Source organism: Syzygium oleosum, unplaced genomic scaffold (assembly GCF_021117445.2).
Source record: "Syzygium oleosum isolate NSW1041296 unplaced genomic scaffold, Sole_v2.1 Sole_v2.17, whole genome shotgun sequence".
NCBI classification, from domain to species: Eukaryota; Viridiplantae; Streptophyta; class Magnoliopsida; order Myrtales; family Myrtaceae; genus Syzygium; species Syzygium oleosum.
The window spans coordinates 218,837-243,378 of record NW_026607501.1 but is presented as its reverse complement, the minus strand read 5'-3'; the positions used below and the strand labels follow the sequence as shown (position 1 = coordinate 243,378).

The 24,542-nt window shown below is 39.3% G+C and overlaps 2 protein-coding genes and 1 pseudogene across 2 annotated transcripts; all 3 read left to right on the top strand.

Annotated features, from left to right (window-relative positions):
- Positions 1 to 4,858: 4,858 nt before the first annotated feature.
- LOC130140193 (probable aspartic proteinase GIP2) lies at positions 4,859 to 6,479 on the top strand. The gene is made up of 2 exons (XM_056318933.1): positions 4,859 to 5,386; positions 5,700 to 6,479. The coding sequence occupies exons 1-2, from the start codon at positions 4,859 to 4,861 to the stop codon at positions 6,477 to 6,479; spliced, it is 1,308 nt and encodes a 435-aa protein (XP_056174908.1).
- Positions 6,480 to 14,183: 7,704 nt separating this feature from the next.
- LOC115692928 (probable aspartic proteinase GIP2) lies at positions 14,184 to 15,860 on the top strand. Its single transcript, XM_030619919.1, has 2 exons — positions 14,184 to 14,711; positions 15,081 to 15,860. Exons 1-2 carry the CDS (start codon positions 14,184 to 14,186, stop codon positions 15,858 to 15,860), a joined length of 1,308 nt encoding a protein of 435 aa, XP_030475779.1.
- A 6,191-nt stretch (positions 15,861 to 22,051) lies between these two features.
- LOC115692929 (probable aspartic proteinase GIP2) lies at positions 22,052 to 23,687 on the top strand (annotated as a pseudogene).
- Positions 23,688 to 24,542: the final 855 nt, after the last annotated feature.

Here is a 24,542-nt window from a genome sequence, read left to right as displayed (position 1 = left end):
CCAACAATTGGCATTAGCGCTAAGGATATGATTTTTTGGATTTGATTTGGGGCTTTAGCTTGTCTAACCGTTGTTTGGAAATTCTATTATTGCAAATATATTTAGAGTGAAGTAGAAATTGAAATGTTTAATAGGGGGAACAACTTTGGGTTGTGGAATCGAGATAGAAATTAACATCGGTGGTCAAACGACAGAGGTAAAAACATATCGAAGTTGTAACATAGAAAGTACAAGGGCCGCGTGAAGTGCTTTGTGTGTTTTAAGGAAGGGAACATGAGGAGAGATTGTTCAAAATTGAAAAAAGAGCTGATATGCCGAATGTCACAAACAATATGGCGAATATTGCCGAAGAGAGCACCAATGATACGGAGGCCATTTTGTGTGTGACTATTGGCTCGTCCGAAGATGAATGGATGCTAGATTAGAGTCGTTCTTATTATATGATGTTTCTTAAAAACTGTTTTACGACTTGCTAGATTGTGGATGGTGGTAGAGTTCTCACAGGGAATAATGCAACCTACAAGGTTATGGGAATAAGGACAGTTCAAGTTCGGTTGCACAATGGGATAAATTGCACACTGATAGATTTGAGGCATGTATTGGAGCTCAAGAAAAACTTATTTCTTTGAGGACACTCGAAGACATCAGGTACAAGTATACTGCTAATGGTAGATTGCTGAAAATCTCTCGAGGTGCTGTGATGGTGATCAATAACGAAGAACGTGAATCCACTCTATCATATAGCAAGAGAGATCAGGCAAGACCTGCTATAGTTTCATCAGGTGAGTGAGACTCAAACCTGACTTGGATGTTGCATATGCGATTAGGGCACATGAGTGATGCTAGTGTGATGATGCTCAGTGGGAGGGGGTTGTTGAAGGGTCAGATGATAGAGAAGCTAGACTTGTGTGAACACTGCATCATTAGGAAGCAACACTAGATTAAATTCATTACAACTATTCGTTCGAACAAACAACTAATTGATTACATTTACTCAAACGTTTAGAGCCTATCTTCGATTCCTTCGAAAGGAGGTGCCCGATATATGCTAATATTCATCGAGGATTATTCGAGGAAGGTATAAGTATAATATTTGAAACACAACTTCGATGTGTTGGATTGATTCAAGAAGTTTAAGGCACTGGTTGAGATGATATAATGTAAAACAAATCAAGTGCTTGAGAACCAATAAGGGCATGGAATTCTATGGTAAAGATTTTTATCGAATTCTGCAAGAAAGAAGAGATTGTGAGGTACCACACAGTGCTTAGAACACCACAATTGAATGGCGCTGTAGAACGTAAGATCAAAACTTTAATTGAGCAAGCTCATTGGACACTTTCACAATGTAGGACATGACAATGAATTTTTTACTGAAGCAATAAACATGGCTTATTACCTGATTAATTGAACTCCACCATCTACTATCAAGTGAAAGGCCCCGGAGAAACTGTGGTAGGGGAAACTTATTGAACACTCTGGATTACGATTACTCAGATATCCTACGTATTCTCATGGGAGTAAATGTGATTGACCGATTGTAATTTGAACTTTGTCGATTATATCTGAACCATTTCATCTATATCTCCCCTTCAAGTAAGCATACCACCAAACACCAACGTAACTTTGTTTTGTTCAGCTTTTATTTCTGTAATTTATTTCTTACTCAAATCATTTCATTTGTTCACGCTTCCGCAATACACGTAAAAGTATATATATATATAAGCTTCATCACTCGTTCAGTTAGATAATAATATATTAGTAAAGAACCTTTTTCAAGTGGGAAGGATTTGTGTAATCCAAATCCTATATTCCTATGAAACAATTTTGAAGACATGGTAACTTGTTGAGTTTCATCTTCCACATCATGGAATTTTCATCGTCATATCCAACTGAATGCACAATTGCATAAAACTCACCAGCGTACGAGTGGAGAGGCACTCGAGCAGCCAAGCAAGTGAAGACTGGACTTGGCACACAGTCTGCCTTCCCGACCATCCTCACATCGATGGACTGAATGATGGCAGTATCAGCAGCCACCTCGTCGTCGCCACTGTTGCTAATAATGAATGACCTTTATCAACTTTTCTCCTAGGTTTTTATTTCTGCAAAATGTACGCCCTTTATGCCATGTGCTTCTATTCCCTATCATGAAATAATTTATTCAAGTATCGACTGATGAGTAGATAAAGTAAAGGCAATCATGGGTGTCTGGCTGAGACATCTATTGAACCTTTCTTTGTCTCATTACTCTAATTTCCTCGACTCCACTAAGGTTGCCTCGTCATCTTGTTCATCAATGATGTTCATTATTTTTAGTATGTTTTTATTGTGATTTGGAGATTCTCTTTATAGGCAAATAAAGTGGAGAGTTAATAATGAAATAAATCAAATTAAACGTTACAAAATCGTTACGAAATGATTGTAATCATACTTTCCATTAAAGACATTTTAAAACAATTGCTTCAAATAATTCAAAACCATTGAAATATCCAACATGATCAGTAGGCGTTGGCATACTATAATGAGAAAGACTGCGAAAAGAATGCTTTCATCGAGTTGAGTAAACTGCAACTATTGAAAGGAACACTCAAATTGTTGTTAGAAATGAACCGTTTTCCCCAAAAATGTAAACTATCAAGAAAGGAGCTGATAAAATTAAAGTACACTTCATAATAGGTGCAATAAAATTTCGGAATGTTCGAAGGTGAGAATTTGTAGGTGCACTAGGAAAATCAAATCTCATCGACTAAACAAGCAGTAGAGTAGAGAATGTTATATGATTGGCACAACCAATCAACCAAAGAGGGGGTAAATTAGCTTTTATAAAGTGACACTCTACTTTTAAATTCCGCTTCTACCTCTATGTGAATTACTCACGTACAAAGCGAAAAATAAAGAGTTTAAGGGTGAGAGAAAATGGTTGCCAATTTGGAGAGGTTCAACCAGTGATGCAACGTCCTCTTCCCTAGCTCTAGCAAGCAAATTCCTCGTCAATCATGTCCAAAATCAATCCCCAATCATGGTTATGAATGAATTTTTTTTCTAAATAGGAAGTTTTCATCATAGGTTCATAGAATCAACACCTTTTTCATTTGGGTCAGCCCTACTCTAACTCTCATCTCACTCCCAGACTTTTGTTTTGCCTCTTTGCAGAGCATGGAAGTCGAATCCAACACCTAAAACCAAACGATCGCACCCCACCCAATTCCCTTACCATTAAACCGTGTGCTAGTGGTGTAGAATCAAGACTTGGTTTTGCAGCTCTAGAACCCTTGATTTATAAGGACATCATTTCTCTATTAGGAAAGGATAGTTATTTGAATAATTTAATCGAAATCCTTGATTTATGAGCTGAGGACATCATTTCTTCTATATATATATATTAATCAATCATTTTTTACATTAATTAATCCTTCGTATATACATAATGAATGATCAATTTTTGTCGTTCAACCTTTTCGTTATTCAAGCTTTTTTTCCTTTTTATTTAATATGTGTTTGTTCTTTTTTCTAGAATCTTTTATTTAGTTCTACTAAAGTGGCTATGTTTATTAGATTTTAACAAATTTTCTTTATATTAATATTGATATATATTTTTTCAGATAATGGTATTTAGTTAATTTATTATTCTTTAATTTTCTATTTTTTTTCTCATTTTTTACCGCAATTAAGGTAAAAGACAAATTTCCTCCATCTATGAACTGTAAGACCAACAAACGGAGAGCTAACAACTATAACAAAATTAAATTTCGGGAGTATTGTTTAATAGTTGAAAGTTTAGGAGCTAATGTATACTACCCCACAGTTCAGAGGGGTATTGTGTAGTTTCTCCTCGTTAGTATCTTACAATTCTCGATTTATATCTTAGAGTTCGAGGTACAAACGTTGATGATCTATGTGAATCTAAGAAACATTGAACCCTCATATGTTGATTCACCACTGAATCTAACGACTTGATATGGATCTATCAATTTTTTATTCATAGTTTGTTATATATTCCTATCAATTAAAGTAGGTTTTGTCCTGTTTCATGGTGTATACTATATTTAACATAGCTTCATAAAAAAAATTGTTAATTTGATAAATGTGTATTTATTTTTAAATGTAATAGATTTTAAGATGAATATGTGCTACAATATCTTATGTTATATTTAACATGCACTAGAAAGTAAGAATCTTTGCATGTGATCATGAATTTACGTAAAACTTGTTATTTTGCATTTTTCTATTATTTTATATGTTTTTGTGTTAACAGGAACTAGTTTTAGTTATTTTAGTGTATCTTACTATTCGATTCCGTTCTCCATTCAAGATCAATAAATTTGAGATTTTGATTTCCGATTCGTATTTCAATTCGACAACTATTTGGTCGGCAGAATAAACTAATACAATATACGACATCTTTGAGGCCTACGTCAATTGGGTTTCAAACAAAGATGTGAAATTTCAATGCAACTCTGGTGGATTTTTCTAATTATTATGTTATTCGTACCGTCCACCCGTTCACACTAGAAAGTGCCAGCGGGCTACTTGTACCTCACCAATAATTAATGACATTTATTTATGAAGAAGACGACAAAGCAACTTTAGTTGCTCATTATCTAACAAAATGCTCCGCCACGAATGAGATATATAATAAGATCACGCGGCCTACTTGTCTCAATCAATTGTCCTTATTAATTGTTTATTTGATGGTGCCAGATTAATTAATTTAGGATGTAGATAAGATCACATGGCCTAAAGGCATATGTACCTTTGTTCAAACCCCTATAAGAGGCCATGATTTTTTCATTCTATCTCCACCAATTAAAGAAAAAAACGTCATTGTCCACTAATCTTTCTTCTTCTATTCGCAATGGCCACTTCCTCTAGTTTCATTTTATGTTCTTTGCTCCTGTGCTTGGTCTCTTCCCAAACCCTAGCCACTACTGGTTCTCAGCCCAAAGCACTAGTTATTCCTGTGACCAAAGACTCCTCAAAGCTCCAATACACAACCCAAATCAAGCAAAGAACACCACTTGTGCCCATTAAGCTGACCATTGATGTGGGTGGGATTTTCCAATGGGTGGATTGTGGAAGCGGGTATGTGTCGTCTTCCTATAGGCCGGTCTCTTGTGACTCTCAAACCTGCACGGCTTCAGGGTCGGGAGCATGTACGGCAGAATGTTACACTCCTCCTGCTCCTGGGTGCTACAACAACACCTGCAGCCACATGACTAACAACCCGTTTAGCAACAGCGGTGGCATGGGCGAGATGGCCTCCGACACCACCGTCATCCAGTCCACCGACGGGAGGACGGTTGGGAAGGCTGTCACGGTGCCGGGGGCAGTCTTCACGTGCGGTGCCACTTGGCTGCTTGGGGGCCTCTCTGCTGGTGCTCTGGTGAGTTTAGTTTGATTTAGACGGATTGGACGCGAGAAGGGAACACAACATGACAAACTTATTGGATACAACACATGAAATAGTGGTTAAAAAGAGAGGACTTTCTTTTTAACCATGTTATAAGGCAAATTGCAGTATATCAGAGAACAGAGGAGTCGTCTTTTTTGTGATTTTTATCACGACATATTGGTGTGTTTTGTCGAACATGTTGGAAAAAGTTCTTGATCTTTGCACTAGCACTACTAATCAGTACATATGAAAGGAAGTACAAATATGATTGGCCAAAACTAATTGATACTTTCTTGCACTCCAGGGAATGGCCGGGCTCGGACGATCAGAAGTGTCCCTCCCTGTCCAATTTGCTTCTGCTCTCAAATTTCCCAAAAAATTTGCCATGTGCTTGAGCTCTTCTTCAAGCTCCAACGGTGTCATATTCTTTGGCGACGGGCCTTATGTGTTCCTCCCTAACGTTGAGGTCTCTAAGTCACTTATGTACACCCCATTAATCCTCAACCCGGTAAGCACTGCAGGATCCTATTTCCAGGGTAACCCATCAACTGACTATTTTATAAACCTCACCTCCATCAAGATCAATGGAAAAGCAGTCCTGCTGAATACGACGTTACTGACCATCACTGAAGGCAATGGAGGGACAAAGATCAGCACCGTTAATCCATACACAGTGATGGAAACATCAATCTTCAAGGCCTTTGTGAAGGTGTTCAGACAAGAAGCCAAGAACTTGACTAAGGTCTCGTCCGTTAAGCCATTCAAGTACTGCTTTAGCTCCAAGAACACTCCGAGCACAAGAGTGGGACCGGCTGTGCCAATCATTGATCTGGTGATGCACAGCAGTAGTGTTTATTGGAGGATCTTCGGAGCAAATTCGATGGCGCAAGTGAAGGAAGATGCCATATGCTTGGGTTTCGTCGACGGTGGTTCGAACCCAAGAACGTCCATTGTGATTGGTGGATATCAATTGGAGGATAATCTTGTTCAGATTGACTTGGAGAAAGCAAGGCTTGGATTTAGCTCCTCTCTTCGATTCAAGCAAACTACCTGTTCCAACTTCAACTTCACTTCCAGCGCGTGAGTGGGGATTTGTCTGTTTCTCGCGCTTTCTGTGCAAACTTGTGTGACGGATTTTGAAGAGATCAATAAAGTAAATGAACGTTGTATTCCTAAATTTTGCGAATTATAGTGAAAATAAGCTGCAAACTGTTGGTTATCGCAGCCAATAATAAAATTGCCTCAGACATAGTTATCCCATTGTGCTTTCAATTAAAACTTATTTGCTGATGAAATACGGCAAATTCTTAGACAGATCAGTGAATCACCTCTTTTGAGGCTATTATTGCACCTTCTTCCCTAGAATCATCCATGATGTTCGCCATATTCAAAGTGGTCAAAGGACTAGAGTTTTTTTTACAATATTTGCCTCGTTCCTATTAAAGCTTAACCAGTGAACTACAGTACCTGCTGGATCTAATGTGGAAAATAGAGATTTGCTTTTTCATATGATCCTCTTACGGGTAAGTTTCAACATCAAAATGCGAAGACTTAAACACTCTATACATATGGTCGGTCTATGAACAGGCAATTTTTTTTCATTTACTTTATTAGCACAGTCAAACATGACTATATTTTTTGCCACTGGTCCAACATATATATGTTTGCATGCCACTTTAAAAGAATATATTAAATTTGATACTATAAAATCGACCCTATATTTATTGGGAGACTTCATATGGTTGCCGTTATAATTTTGGTGCGTGAAAAACAAGGAAATAAGGGTCCTGAAGATGAAGCCGGTCAAATCAAATCCTCGCGGAAATTTAAAAAGAAAAAAGGAAGTTTCCTTCATGCTCGGGCGAACTTGCTGATTTGGGCTCACTTTCTTTATTATTAATATATTAAGCAAAAGCCACTAAAGACTCTAAACTATACTCACCGTGATATATTTATTCTAAACTTTTTTTTCTGTGATATAAAAAATCTCAAACTTGTATCTGTGTGACATATTTACTCTCTATCAAAGTTTTGTTAATGAGAATCATTAAAAATCTACATATATGGACACTAGAAAGCAAACAGTATTGACATAGTACCCACGTGGCTTAAGTGAAATATAAAAGACGTTGTTTTGGCTAAAAAATCATTTAATGGAACTTTGGCGAAGGGTAAATGTATCATATAGGTACAAATTTGGGGTTTTTTATGTTACAAGAAAAAATTTAGGGTAAATGTATCATAGTGGACATAGTTTGGGGCTTTTGATGTCACAAAAAAGTTCAAGATAAATGTGTCATAGTGATCATAGTTTGAAGTTTTTTGTTGTTTTTTTCCTGTTATATTTTAGCTTGTGGGATATTGGTTTTGCTAGTCAGAAGAGAATTCACTCATGATTTTGGAGTGTTGTTTGTGTTATTTAATTACAATATTTGTTAGCTTCCGCACTATTTTTCCAACAATTGTTATAGACTTGATTTGGGGCTTTTGCTTGTTTGATTGTTTTTTTTTTAAATTATGTCGCTGCAATCATTTTTTTGAGTGAAAGTAGAAATTGACATGTTTAATAGGAGGAACAACCAGGATGCAGTGTGGAGACTAGTAAGTCGAGGTAGACATCAACACCAGTGGTCCAGCAACAAAGGTAAAAATAGGTTGAAATCAAACCAAATAAAGTACAAGGGCTGTGTGAAGTCTTTTGAGTGTTAATAAGGAGGGGAACATGAGGATAGATTGCCCAAAAGTGAGAAAAGAGCTTATATGTAGTTTTCACAAATAGCGTGGTGAATATTGCCAAAGAGAAAACCAATGATGCGAAGGTCATCTTGTGTGTGACTACCGGATCGACAACAGATAAATGGATGCTAGATTTGAGGTGTTTTTATAATATGATGCCTCATAAAAACTAATCTACTACATATCAGAATACCAATGGTGGTGGAATTTTGGTGGGGAATAACATAACTTGCAATGTTATGGAATAGGGACATTTTCATATTTAAATGCACAATGGGATAGATTGCACACTAATAGACTTAAGGCATGTAATCGGAGCTCAAGAAGAACTTATTTATATGGGGACACTCGATGACATCGGGTGCAAGTATACAACTAATGGTGGAGTGCTAAAACTCTCTCAAGGTGCAATGATAGTGATCAAAGGGAAGAAGGTAAATCCACTCTATCACATACTAGGAGAGATTGGGCAAGAGATGCTACGGTTTCATCAGGTGAGTCAAACTCAAGCCTCACTCAATTATGGCATATGTAGTCGGGCATATGAGTGACACTAGTATGACGCTACTGAGTGGGAGGGGGTTGCTAAAATGTCAAAATATAGAGAAGCTAGACTTGTGTGAACACTTCATCTTTAGGTTACAACACCAAATTAAATTCAATATAGCTATTCATTCGAACAAACAATTAGTTGATTATGTTTATTCATACGTTTGGGACCCATCTCTAGTTCTTTTGAAAAGAGGTGCTCGATATATGCTGACATTCATCGAGGATTATTCAAGAAAGGTATATAAGTACATTATTTGAAACACAAATTCGATGTGTTTGATCAGTTGAAGAAATTTAAGGCACTAATTGAGAAGTAATAAAGTAAACAAATCAAGTGCTCGAGAACTATTAATGGCATGGAATTCCTTGGTAAAGATTTTACCGTTTTATGCACGAAAGAAAGGATTGTGAGATACCACACATTGCCTAGGACATCGCAACAGAATGGCGTCATAAAACATAAGATCAAAACTTTAATTGAGCGAGCTCAATGTATGCTTTCAAAATGTAGGACTCGACAAGGAATTTGTGGCTTAAGCAATAAATATGGCTTGTTATCTAGTCAATCGATCTTTATCGTCTGCTATCAAGTGATAGACCCTCCTGAAGAAGTATGGTAGGGGAAACTTGTTGACCACTCTCGAATAGAGGTGTCAAACAAGCGGGTCGGGTTAGGTTTGGGTTGAGTTGAAAATGGTCTAACCCATATTGATCCATTTAACCCATTTTGACCCATATTTTTGCAGTTCAAATCTACGACCCAAACTCGACCCAATCTGTATTGCTAAAAGACTTTACTATTAAATCAAATTTAGAAAAACTTGTTTCTTATAAATTATTAAAATATATATATTGCTAAAATACTGTGGATAATTTTTTTATAATTTTAAAAATAAAATTGATTTATATATATTTTTATATTTTTTTCTTTCTTTCTTTTACTTTTTTCTTCTACGTTCGGCAACTGATGACTGGCACTCCTTTTATAATTTTTACGATTATTATCTTTATTTTTTTAAAAAAAATCAATTTTTAATTAGTTTTTATTTTCTTTTTTCTTTTCTTTTTTCCTTCTTCAACGGTTGATCACCAGCCATGGGCAACAGCTAGCAATCGGCCAAAGGTGATGGACGAGCTCAAGCTTGCCGGCCTCTAGTAAGACTTGAGCTCGCCAAATTAGCGAGCTCAAAGCTCACCAGATCGACGAGCTCATCCTACGCCTGTGGCTAGCCGCCGGCCACTAGCTGAGAAAGAAGAAAAAGAAAGAAAAAGGAGAAGAAAAAATCATTAAAAAATCTGAAAAATTTTAAAAAATTAAAAATGACATGTTTACTTTTAAAACTAAAGCCAATCCATTTAAGCTTATCTTTAAAACTAAAGCCAACCCATTTATGATCAATTTAATACTCTCTCTTTTTTGTCTGTCCTATTCTAACTCTGGACTCACTCTCAGACTTTTACCTTGTCTCTTGTAGGACGTGAGAGTTGTACGTGAGAGTTGAAAACTCACATCTAAAACTACACATCTCCACCCCTAGCCCCCTGAGAAGGTAGGGAATCGAACTCCCTACCTCCCTTTTCCAAAGTAGGAAGAGTGGCCACTGGGACAAACCCCAGTGGTTATTTAATACCCATTGAAGACCTATTAAGTTAATAAGTAACCCATTTATGACCATCTAAGCTTATATTTAAAAATAAAGCCAACCCATGTCTGACCCATAAAATTAAATATGAGCTAAAATATGAGTTTTTAACTCATTTCGCCACCTCTACTCTAGATTAGCAATATTCATATATCCTATGTATTCTTGCGCGAGTGATGGTAAGCATGAGGGCGAAGAAATGCATATTTCTAGGTCATACACATGAGGTGAAAGGCTACAGGCTATGGTGCACTAATTCAGATTACTCGGTCTCCTAATCAACAGAGATGTGATCTTCAACAAGACTATTATGCTTGGACAAAAGGAGTCCTGACACACAACCAGCAGAGTAAATGGACTACGGTGTTAATAGTAAGTTGGAGCTTCATGTGGAGATTCCGACGATCTAAGAGGTAAAAAAACTATCGTTCCAAAATTTTCGTATGACGCTCACTTTAGTGCCAAAAAATTCTATCGAATCACTTAACTACTATTTTTCTTATAAAAACGATCACTTAAGTGTCATTGCTGATTTTTGTCACCAGAAATCCGACTAGCAATATTTTGTCAATTTTTTTATGGCCGACGTAGTTTGCCAATGCTCCAAGTTAGCATTAATAACCCTATACGATGTCGTTTCAACATTTTTTTTCCAAATATAAATTGTAGTTCTAACAAATCAAGCAGTTTCACCAAACTTTTCATACCCTAATTCATAAGGCAATTTGATCCGAATACAAAGAGCGCAATTCAGCTAGGACATGGCCATCCTTGGTGTCGTCGAGCATGAAGTGGGCCCACTCTGGCAACCACTCATTCGGGAACATGAACTTCACGAGGCCAAGCCGATCAACGGCGAAAATCTAGATCATGAGGGCACCAATAGGGTCAAAGAGGCCGAAAACCCAGGATGCAAGGTCGGGGTCATTCGAATCGAGGATGGTGTCGATCCAGCCGTGGTAGGGAGAGGAAGTGGGGTCACTGCCGAAGCCAAAGAGCTTGTAGATGAGGGGAGGAAAGGTGAGGGAGAAGAAGCGGCTACAAAGAGCACGAGAGAGATCTGTTTATTTTGAGAGGGAGATTTAATTTGAAAAGGATACAACGTCGTTTAGGTATAAAAACACCAAGTCATAGTCCTCATTGAACTTTCGATTCGTGTCGGAGACTTTCGATTACTAAGAAACAACTAACTATGCTTGGTCATCTTGTTCATGAATGATGTTCATTAATTAGTGAGCTACCTGTAGGCACTGGCATACTATAATGAGAGAGGCGGCAAAAAGAATCCTTTTATCGAGTTTGAATAAACTACGAAATATTGAAAAGAACACTCAAATTATTGTTAGATATTACCTGTTTTCCCGTGAATGTATACTATCGAGAAAAGTGCCGACAAAATTAAAGTACATTTCATAATAGATGCACTGAAATTTATAATATTTGAAGGCGAGAAATTTGTAGGTGCACTAGTAAAATCAAATCTCATTCGATTGAACAGTCTAGAGTAGAAAATGCTACATGGTGCGGACAATCAATCAACCAAAAAGGGAGTAAACTAGTTTTTATAAAATGGGACTCTACTTTTAAATTCTGCTTCTACCTGTAGGTAAATTACTGACATACAGTGCGAAAAATAAAGAGTTTAAGGGTAAGAGAAAATGGATATCAATTTGGAGAAGTTCGACCGGTGATGCGACGTCCTCTCCTCTAGCTCTAGCAGACAAATTCCCAACCAGGGTTGTAAATCAAATTTTCTATAAATAGGAGGTTTTGAATTTTTTATCACAGGATCGTAGAATCAACACTTGGTTCTACAGCTTTAGAACCCTTGATTTATGAGGACATCATTTCTCTATTAGGAAAGGATGATTTATGCATATTCAGATAACTAATTGAAATCCTTGATTTATGAGCTGAGGATATCATTTCCTCTTATTATTATTTTTTGGGCAAAAGGACACTATAAGTGCCATAACTTGCGTACGGAGATCACTTTGGTGCCATAACTTTTTTTCGGATCACTTTGGTGCCAAGTCGGAGGAAAAACGATCACTTAAGTGTCATAAGTTTTTTTTGGATCACTTCAGTGCTAAAATTTTTGAAAAACGATCACTTAAGTGCTAAAATTTTTTTAAAACGATCATTTAAGTGCTAAAATTTTTGAAAAACGATCACTTAAGTGCCAATCTCCGGCGAGCCACGTCAACTTCAGAAATTAATAAAAAAAATGCCACGTCGGATTTCCGGCGAAAAATTATGTACGGCACCGGAGTTGGCACTTAAGTGATCGTTTTTCAAAAATTTTAGCACTTAAGTGATTGTTTTTCAAAAATTTTAGCACTAAAGTGATCCAAAAAAAACTTATTGCACCAAAGTGAGCGCCGTACACAAGTTATGGCACTTGTAGTGTTCTTTTGCCTTATTTTTTGTATATTTGTATTAATTAATCATTTTTTACATTAATTAACCCTTTAGATATAGATAATGAAGGGCAGCTTGAAAGCTTGACTTTCTTCTTTCTGGTGTGACTGCTTTCTTTGCCTTCAAACTGCCATGCAAAGAATTCAAAGGGCTCTTGAGTATTTGAATCGTCAAAAGAAAAAAGCCATATGCTTAACACATGCAAGTTGAACATATTTTTACTTTTCAAAAGTCATTTGCATTACACATGCTAACTACAAAAGTAAGGGAGACCTAATAGCGGTAACAAAATTAAAAGTTCAGCAAAGTATTTTCTAATAGTTGAAAGTTGGGGAGCTATTGTGGACTACTACCCCACAGTTCATAGTACAGTTTTCCCTCGTTACTATCTCGCGATTGTCAATTTATATTTTACAGTTCAAGGTGCAAACATTATGATCTATAGGAATCTACCAAACATCGAAACATAAGTGTATCTATCGATTCACCATTAAATCTAACAACTTGATTTGGATCTATCAATTTTGTCGATTCATAGTTTGTTATATTTTACCTATGAAATAAAGTAGGTTTTATACTATTTCACGGTGTATATTATATTTAACATAGTTTCATATCTAGGAAAATGAGAATTTGTCAATTTCATAAAGGTATATTTATTTTTTAATGTAATAATTTTTAAGATAACAATGTGCTACAATATCTTATGTTTTTTTTTTTAACATGCACTTGAAATTAAGATATCTTGGCATGTGATCGTGAATTTTACGTAAAACTTGTTATTCTGCATCTTTAGTTTTTACTTTATATGTTTTTTGTGTTAACACAAACTAGTTTTAGTTATTTTAGTGTATCTTACGATTCAATTCGATTCTATTCTTCGTTCGCAATTCATGAATTCGAGATTTCGATTCACAATTCATATTTCAATTCAACAACTATTTGCTCAGTAGAATAAACTAATACAATAAGGGACATCATTTAGATCTACATCAATCGGGTTTCAAACAAAGAGGTGAGATTTCAATGCAACTCCAGTGGATATTTTTTAATCCGTATGTTATTCGAACTGTCGACTCATTCACGTTAGAGTGTTCCAACAGCTACTCGTCGCCTCGCCAATAATTACTAACTATAATTTATTTATGAAGGAGCCGACAATGCAACTTTAGTTGCTCATTATCAGACAAAATTCTCCACCACGATTAAGATATATAATAAGATCACATGGTGCCTACTTGTCTCAGTCATTGTCTTTATAAATTGTTCATTTGATGGTGCCAGATTAATTAATTTAAAATATTGATAAGATCACATGGCCTAAAGGCATATACCTTTGTTCAAACCCATATAAGAGGCCATGATATCTTCCTTCGATCTCCACCAATCAAGAAAAGAAGCATCATTAGTCACTAATCTTTCTTTCTCTATTCACAATGGTCACTTCCTCGAGTTTCATTTTATGTTCTTTGCTCCTGTGCTTGGTTTCTTCTCAAGTCCTAGCCACTTCAAGTTCTCAGCCCAAAGCACTTGTTATTCCTGTGACCAAAGACTCCTCAACGCTCCAATACACAACCCAAATCAAGCAAAGAACACCACTTGTGCCCATTAAGCTGACCATTGATGTGGGTGGGATTTTCCAATGGGTGGATTGTGAAAGCGGGTATGTGTCATCTTCCTATAGGCCAGTTTCTTGTGACTCTCAAATATGCATGGCTTCAGGGTCAGGTGCTTGTGTGACTGAATGTTACTCTCCTCCTCGACCTGGGTGCAACAACAACGCCTGCAGCCACCTGCCTAACAACCCATTTAGCAACTCTAGCGGTGGCGGCGAGATGGCCTACGACACTGCCGTCATCCAGTCCACTGATGGGAAGACGGGAAGCAAGGCAGTCGCGGTGCCGAGGGTGGTATTCACGTGCGGTTCCGCTTGGATGCTCGAGGGCCTCTCCGCTGGTGCTCTGGTGAGTTTCGTATGATTAATATGGCTTGGACACGACAAGGGAACACAATATGAAAAATTTCATGATTTATTGGACATGAAATGCCGGTTGAAATACTGATTACCTCTCTATAAGTATTTATAAAGCTATCTGTGCTTTTATTTATTTATTTTTTAGCTGTCTGTGCTTTAAAAGTAAATTTATCTGGCAAATTTCAATATAGCCAAGAACAAAGGAATTGTCTCTTTTGCAATTTTTAACCCGCCACATCGGTGTGCATTTTCGAACATGTTGGAAAAAGGTTCTTGATCACCAGCACTCTAACCAGTACATATGGAAGTCCGTACAAATAGATAGGCCATAACTAATTGATACCTCTTTGCACTCCAGGGAATAGCTGGGCTCGGACGATCTGAAGTGTCACTCCCTGTCCAATTTGCTTCCGCTTTTAACATTCCAAAAAAATTTGCCATATGCTTGAGCTCTTCATCAAGCTCCAATGGTGTCATATTCTTCGGCGACAGCCCTTATGAGTTCCTCCCTAACGTCGAGGTCTCTAAGTCACTCATGTACACCCCATTAATCCTCAACCCGGGAAGCACCGCAGGATCTTATTTTGAGGGTAACCCGTCAACCGACTATTTCATAAACCTCACCTCCATCAAGATCAATGGAAAAGCAGTCCCACTGAATCCGACATTTCTGAACATCACTGACGGCAATGGAGGGACGAAGATCAGCACCGTTAATCCGTACACTGTGATGGAAACGTCAATCTTCGAGGCCTTCACGAAGGTGTTCAGACAAGAAGCCAAGAGCTTGACTGAGGTCTCGTCCGTTAAGCCATTCAAGTACTGTTTTAGCACCAACAACACACCGTACACTAGAGTGGGACCGGCGGTGCCGATTATTGATCTGGTGATGCACAGCAGCAGCGTTTATTGGAGGATCTTTGGTGCGAATTCGATGGTGCAAGTGAAGGAAGATGTCATATGCTTGGGTTTCGTCGATGGCGGTTCAAACCCGAGAACGTCCATTGTGATTGGTGGATATCAATTGGAGGATAATCTTGTTCAGATTGACTTGGAGAAAGCAAGGCTTGGATTTTGCTCCTCTCTTCTTTTCAAGCAAACTACCTGTTCCAACTTCAACTTCACTTCAAGCGCGTGATTCTGAATCTGGTTGTTTGCTGCGCTTTCTATCTAAATTGCATGATGGTTTTTGCAGAGTTTGAACAACTTATTTATCTAATAGTTCTAGCCTAACTATGGCATCATAACGGTATTAATTTTATTTAGGAGGTTTGGAACCCTTATTTGTGGCCTTGTGAATTTTCTTTGATCTGTACCCTTCTAGGATCACGGAAATCTCCAACCTTGAACCTCACCTGAATTTCTTTACAATATAAGATCAAAACGATTAGCACCGAGACTTCAGGAGAATATAATCGAGGAGAGAGTTTTGGAATGATTAACCTTGTCGAAAACGAGCAAATAAACTCTTTATTTATAGAGAAACTAAGTTAAGGGTAACCCGTCTAGATCAGCTCTTCAAATGAGTGTATGTGCTCCTTAAAAGGTCACGAAATCGCTTCTGTTAAATATGTCTTGAATTTTATGTACTTGGTCCAGTTCATCACCAGACCCAACATATTTTTGTGCGACCCGAAAGTGGAGAAAAAATTGAGATTTGATTCCCGACGCGGAGGGTTGGGCCGATAGGCCCAACTCGTAGCAAGCGAACAAATCTCTATGGCGGTCCGCTCGAGCTGGAGAAAGCGAACAAATGTCTCGGGGGGTTCGGAGGCGTAGTCCCCGAGGAAATTTTTTGGGGAGCACTATTTATACCGCGGCTAGGTTTTCTCATTGATGTACGAGAGAATTTTATTTTCGGAGAGTTTTGTGAGCCGTGAGCTTTTGTTGTTTTTTCGACTTCTGAAAACTATACTCTCTTTGATTATAGTGGAATCTTGTCTTGCCTCGCCCGTGGACGTAGATCATCTTGTGATCGAATCACGTAAATCCCTGTGTTCTGTATTTGTTTTTTCGCGTCTGTTTCTAACAACTGGTATCAGAGCGGCATTCGATTCTAGGGTTCTTTGAGATGGCATCTTTGAAGTTTCAGATCTCATCTTTTGACGGACAGAACAACTTCGAATTATGGAGAATAAAGATGAAGGCTTTATTGAGGCGAGAGGGTACGGTTAGGGCGCTGGACGGAAAATATCCAGACGATATGACCTCGGCTGAGATTGAAGAGATGGACGAGAAGGCGCATAGCGCGATCCAGTTGTCTCTAGATGACAAGGTTTTGCGAGAAGTCGCCGATGAGGAAACAGCGGCCGGTCTCTGGAAGAAACTGGAAAGTCTCTACATGAAGAAATCTCTAACATCGAGACTTTATTTGAAGCAGCGTCTTTATACCCTAAAGATGCGCGAAGGTACGTCTGTTCAGGAACACTTGGATGAGTTTAATAAAATTGTTCTGGATATGAAAAATCTAGATATTAAACTCGAGGATGAAGATCAAGCTTTGATCGTGTTATGTTCACTGCCTGCCTCATACGAGAATTTTGTGAACTCGATGCTTTATGGACGTGAATCCATAACTTTGGAGGATGTCAAAGCATCTTTGAATTCTGCAGAACTGAGAACAAAATTGAATGGGAATACCAGTGAAAACAAAGCAGATGGTTTGTTTGTGAGAGGCAGGACCAAGAGCAGGGATAAAGTTTTTCGAGGGAAATCTGTTGGTCGTTCAAAATCTAAGCCACCTAGAGATAAGATGAACGTTGAGTGCTACTATTGTCATAAAAAGGGACATTACAAGTCAGATTGTCCTTCGCTCAAGAAAAAGGATAAGCAGCATAGTCAAAAACAAGATTCGGTGAATGTTGCAAACGAAAATGAGGCTAATGCGTCAGACAATGTTCTTACGGCATGCTCTGCTGTTAATTTGTCCAATGATGTTTGGATAATGGATTCGGGAGCATCATATCACATGTGCCCGAACAGGGAATGGTTCACCACATACGAGCCATTGAATGGTGGATCAGTCTTGATGGGGAATGATGATGTATGCAAAGTCGTGGGTATTGGTACTGTACGGATTAAGTGCCACGACAAAGCAGTAAGAACCTTGACTGAAGTAAGACATATACCAAACTTGAAGAGAAACCTTATCTCGTTGAGCAGTTTGGATTCCATTGGGTGTGTGTACTCAGGTGGAGGTGGAGTTCTCAAAGTTACAAAAGGCAATCTGGTTGTGATGAAAGGAAGCAAGGTGAATCACTTGTATTATTTGCAGGGTAGCACAGTTATGGGTCCTTCAATTGGCACAAGCAATTCCGTTTCTGATAATGATAGAACGAAATTGTGGCACATGCGTTTGGGCCACATGAGTGAGCGTGGCATGTCAGTTTTGAGTAAACGTGGTTTACTTTGTGAGGAGCAGACGACCTCGCTAGATTTCTGTGAGCATTGTGTTCTTGGCAAGCAATGCAAAGTCAGATTCAGTACGAGGACGCATTCGACAAAGAGCACACTCGACTATATCCATTCCGATTTATGGGAACCAGCACAGGTTCCATCTAAGGGTGGTGCTCTTTACTTTGTGACGTTCATTGACGATTATTCCAGGAAGGTTTGGGTTTACTTTCTGAAAAGAAAAAGTGATGTGTTTGAAACCTTCAAGAAGTGGAAAGCTCTTGTTGAGAATCAGACAGGGAAGAAGATCAAACGTCTTAGGATCGATAATGGTCTTGAGTTCTGTGGTGGCGATTTTAATGAATTCTGTGCAGATGCAGGTATTGTTCTACACCGTACAATTAGGCACACTCCACAGCAGAATGGAGTGGCAGAACGTATGAACAGAACTCTATTGGAGAGAGCAAGATGCATGCTCTCTAATGCTGGCATGGAAAAGGATTTTTGGGGCTGGAAGCTGTTAATACGGCTTGTTATCTGATTAATCGCTCTCCTTCAACAGCAATAGAATGCAAGACTCCTTTTGAGATGTGGTCAGGTAAGCCTTGTGATTACTCTAATCTAAAGATTTCTGGATGCCCTACTTATTATCATGTTAAGGATGGTAAGTTAGAACCTAGAGCAAAGAAATGTATTTTTGTCGGGTATGCTGATGGGGTGAAAGGTTATCGTTTATGGTGCCAGGAACCTAACTCACCTAAGTTCATTATTAGTAGGGATGTTACATTTAATGAAATGCATATGCTTGATCAAAGGAAAGTTGCTGATGAGTCTGCAGGAAAACATGAGAGTGATATGAATGAGGTGGAGGTTCAAGTGGAGCTTCCAAAAAAGACCTCTCAGAATGTTTTGAGGGAGCAAAATGCTCCTGTTGATTCAAGTTCAGATGAGAAAGCTGTAGATGAGGTGGAGCAACCATACTCTATTGCTACTGACAGAGAAAGGAGGCAGACCCGATCTCCTCAGAAATATGGGTTCTCTGATCTGGTGGCTTATGCTCTTACGACAGCAGAAGATATGGGTATTCAGGAACTTTCTACCTATACGGAAGCTGTTACTTGCACAGAATCAGAGAAATGGGCTGTTGCTATGATTGAGGAACTTGAATCACTTCACAAGAACCAGACTTGGGACTTGGTGCAGTTGCCTAAGGGAAAAAGAGCTATCGGGTGTAAATGGGTCTTCAAGAAAAAGGAAGGAATTCCAGGTGTTGAAAATGCTAGATGCAAGGCCCGGCTCGTAGCTAAAGGCTACAATCAGAAGGAGGGAATTGATTATGATGAAGTGTTCTCCCCTATGGCAAAACACACTTCCATTCGTGTGTTGTTGGCTATAGTTGCTCAATTTGACTTAGAGCTTGAGCAACTTGACGTGAAGACTGCTTTTTTGCATGGCGAGCTTGAGGAAACTATTTATATGGCCCAGCCCGAGGGTTATTATGTAGAAGGCAAGGAAGATCATGTTTGTAAATTGAAGAAATCCTTGTATGGTCTGAAGCAGTCACCAAGACAGTGGTATAAGAGATTCGTCAGCTTTATGATAGGGAGCGGTTGTCATAGGAGCAACTATGATAGTTGTGTCTACTTTAGGAAGGGTTCATATGGATCCTTTGTCTATCTTCTCTTATACATGGATGACATGCTCATTTCTGCAAAGAACATGTCAGAAGTGTTGATCTTGAAGAAACGGCTCAATGAGGAGTTCGAGATGAAAGATCTGGGTCCTGCCAAGAAGATCTTAGGAATGGAGATTCAGAGGGACAGGAAAGGAGAGAAGTTATATCTCTCGCAGATGAGTTATATTGAGAAGGTACTTGAGAGGTTTGGCATGCAAAACGCTAAGCCCGTGAGTACACCGTTGGCATCCCATTTTAGACTCTCAGCTCTACATTCACCTCAATCAGAGGTCAAGGAGGCTGCGATGTCTCGTGTCCCATACTCCAGTGCAGTCGGTAGCATTATGTATGCTATGGTATGCACTCGTCCAGACATTGCGCAGGCAGTTAGTGTGGTTAGTAGATATATGGCATATCCTGGAAAGGTCCATTGACAGGCAGTGAAATGGATACTTAGGTATCTTAGAGGCTCCGCAGAGTTGGGCCAAGTGTTTGATAGAAACAGTTCCAACGGTACCTCAATCGTGGGATTTGTGGATTCCGATTATGCAGGTGATCTCAATAAGAGGAGATCTTTAACTAGCTATCTTTTCACACTATCTAGTTCGGCTATTAGTTGGAGGTCAACCTTACAGTCGACAGTTGCTTTGTCTACTATAGAGGCAGAGTATATGGCAGCAGCAGAAGCAGTGAAAGAAGGTATTTGGTTAAGGAGTCTTGTTCAGGAACTTGGGCTCCAGCAGGAAGACAATTCGGTTGTCTTTTGTGACAATCAGAGTGCTATATACTTGATTAGAAATCAAGCATATCATGAGAGGATTAAGCACATCGATGTCAGGTATCACTTTATTCAAGAGGCAGTTGCTGAGAGAAATATGACGGTAAAGAAAATTGGTACAGCTAACAATCCTGCTGATATGTTGACCAAGCCAGTCCCCGCCAACAAGTTTAAGCATTGCTTGAACTTGATTGGCATGCTTGGTTGAGTTTGCCCCTTGTGGGGCTTTGGTGGCAAGGTAAATGACAGTTCTACATTTGTTTTTGAAGTGGATATGTTCTTTCGTTGCAGCCCTTGTTTCCTACATCGAGTTAGCTCACGTAGGCTTACGGATGCCGAGAGAATGTGTTCGGCGTCTTAATTGTTTTATTTTGGGAAATTCAAGCCAAGGTGGAGATTTGTTAAATGTCTTGAATTTTATGTACTTGGTTTGGTTCATCACCCGACCCGACATATTTTTGTGCGACCCGAAAGTGGAGAAAAAATTGAGATTTGGTTCACGACGCGAAGGGTTGGGCCGATAGGCCCAACTTGTAGCAAGCGAATAAATCTTTATGGCGGTCCGCTTGAGCTGGAGAAAGCGAACAAATGTCTCGGGGGGTTCGGGGGCGTAGTCCCCGAGGAAATTTTTTGGGGAGCACTATTTATACCACGGCTAGGTTTTCTCATTGATGTACAGAGAGAATTTTATTTTCTGAGAGTTTTGTGAGCCGTGAGCTTTTATCGTTTTTTCAACTTCTGAAAACTGTACTCTCTTTGATTATAGTGGAATCTTGTCTTGCCTCGCCCGTGGACGTAGATCACCTTATGATCGAATCACGTAAATCCCTGTGTTCTCTATTTATTTTTTCGCGTCTGTTTCTAGCAGCTTCAAATGGTTAGCCCATTACTTTGAAGGGCTAGGCTGGCCCTTTGAATGATTTCCATGGAAGGGTTGGGCCAACCGGCACAGGAATTGATCGGCCCTATGTAGCGATTGATGGCCTATGCAAAGTCGGGCCAGCCTTGCTCAATGGTCGTCACCGTCTCGGCAATGTGACATTAGTGTACTACCGAACCCATCCCACGATTGCGACACGGTAGTCATAAATAAGGTGGTGAATATATATGACATGAATTAACACATAAACGAAAGATTTATTCTTCTATCTTCTATTACTAGTCTCAACAATTACATCAATCACGTGAGCAATCGTATAAAAACCGACACAAAGCTAGTTGTCCACGTCTCAATTGCACGGATTCCAGAGAATCAAAGTCAAACAAATTGCACTCTATCAGTCGTCCCTATGCCTAAAATCGCAAGATATCACTATGGGGTGTCTAGTCCCAATACATCTCACACAAGACGATGCTTTCTTTACTCCTACACAATTGACCTTCGTGAGATTCAAAAGCACATGTCCCAAAAAATATTCAAACTCCTATAAAAGAGACCCACCAATCCAAACCATCAAATCCATCTTCATTCCACTTTGCATCCATGGCTTCTTCCAGTAATTTGCTCTTCCTTTCATTTTTCCTCTTCCTCACAAGTTCACAAACACATTCCAAAACCTTTCAACCCAAAGCCCTCCTTCTTCCTGTGACTAAGGACTCCTCATTACTCCAGTACACCACCCAAATCAAGCAGAGAACCCCTCTTGTGCCCATTAAGCTGACCATTGATGTTGGAGGCCAGTTCATGTGGGTGGATTGTGAGAAGGGTTATGTCTCCTCTTCTTATAGGCCCGTCCCATGCGACTCCAAAATCTGTAAGATCTCGCGAGCGGGGGCTTGTCTACTTGTATGCCCCTCTCCGCCTGGACCGGGATGCAACAACAACACTTGCTACCACTTACTTTACAACCCACTCATCGACACCACCGATAGCGGCGTGATGGCGGCCGATGCTGTGTTGGTTCAGTCCACCGACGGGAGAAGCTCCGGGCCTGCGGTTTCCATCCCGGGGCTGGTCTTCACTGGCAGCTCTCATTCGCTTCTCAAAGGCCTCTCTAGTGGGGCTAAGGTATGACACAGTAGTGAACAGGCCATATAGCGGTTGAAGTACTTGCCTAAGATTCAGTCCGACTTGGACCGTCTCAATCACATGTTAGGATAGTGATGGCCGGATGTGGACCGCACATGATCACCAAGGTCTTAATGTCTGTTTAATAAATTGTATCCACACGGGAAGCATGGCATGATCACATTTTGTTCGAAAATGACATGATCCATATATATCATTAAAAGAAATTACTTGTTCCATCAGATAAATGAAGTACATTATATAGTCTATGTTGATTGATGTCACGGCTAAGGTATATGCTAACACGGACTTAACAATGTTTTGCTCAGGGGATTGCCGGGCTCGGAAGATCACTAGTTTCGCTCCCCTCGCTGTTTGCTTTGGCTTTCAAATTCCAACGTATCTTTGCCATGTGCTTGAGCTCCTCCTAGCAATCAAATGGAGTCATCATCTTTGGCGACGGACCATACCAATTCCAATTTGAGAAAGAGGTCTCTGAGTACCTCATGTACACTCCCCTAATACTCAACCCAAAAGGCACGGCGGGAGAGTACTCTGAGGACAACCCTTCGACAGACTACTTCATCCGTCTTACCTCCATCAAGATCAATGGGCGAGCAGTCAAGCTCAACGCTTCACTATTGAACATCGACAAGGAAGGCAACGGGGGAACGACGATCAGCACTGTTAATCCATACACAGTGATGGAAAGGTCGATCTTCAAGGCTGTCCTCGAAGTGTTTGCGGAAGAAACCAAGGGCATGACTAGGGTTCCTAGTGTTAAGCCTTTCCAGTACTGCATAAGCTCCAAGAACCTGGGTAGTACAAGAGTTGGACCGCCCGTGCCCGCCATTGATCTGGTGTTGCATGATAAGAGTGTGTCTTGGACGATCTTTGGCGCCAATTCCATGGTGCAAGTGAAAACGACGTGTTGTGCTTGGGGTTCGTTGACAGCGCCTTGAACCCGAGAACTTCTGTGGTCATCGGAGGGCACCAATTGGAGGACAATCTCTTGCAATTCGATCTCGTGAAACGGAGGTTGGGATTCACCTCCTCGCTCTTGTTCATGCAAACCACCTGTGCCAACTTCAACTTTACTTCTTCTGTTTAAAGAAGTGGGGACTTTACTAGCATTCCGTCGTCGTGCTTGTATTTCACCACTTACTGGTATCCTTGTACTCGGTTTCTCTTCCTGTAAATCCTTGATTATCGAAATAAAAGTTTAACGGCGATATTGCACATGGAGTATAGTGGATTATCTTTGATTATTGAAATAAAAAATGTGGATTATGGTCCTTCCTTTAGCTTAACGAAAAAGTTTTTTTATAACATTACATATGCAGCATCAACATGATATCCAAATTTACATCGGTTTCTCCAAAAATGCTACTCCAGCCTAGTGGACGACCTTTAACATCTTTAAAAACATTAATGCAATGAACCGAGAGAGAAAGACCTGAGCTTGCACCACGATTGGACACGCGTCATTTTGCACACAAGAATTCCGAACTAAAGAAAATGTATATCGAATTGTATAAATTTCAAAATGGAATACAATCACTGATTACAACATTGAATCGTAAATCCTTTTGAATCTTTCTTCTCTCAAACACGATTTGAGAGTCTTGATGACATAATATCCAATGGGACGTAATGAGTCTTGATCTCAAGTAAACGATTGTTGGGGTCTTGATGACCTAAATCAAGTAGAGCTTCGCATTCTTGAAAAAGCCTTAGTATCCAAGAAACAACAATTACGCAGACTTTCGATATGTCTTCACATATCAGCTCATAGACGATGTAGTCTAGTATTCATATCATTAAGGGACAAATATTCATACTGTAACAGCTATAGTATATTGCATTTTGGAACCAATTTTAACTGTTAGTATTGTGGTAGTTTCATTTAAATGCATTTTGGGGTCAATTTTATCCTTTTTTTTGTATCATCTTCTTTTATTTGATT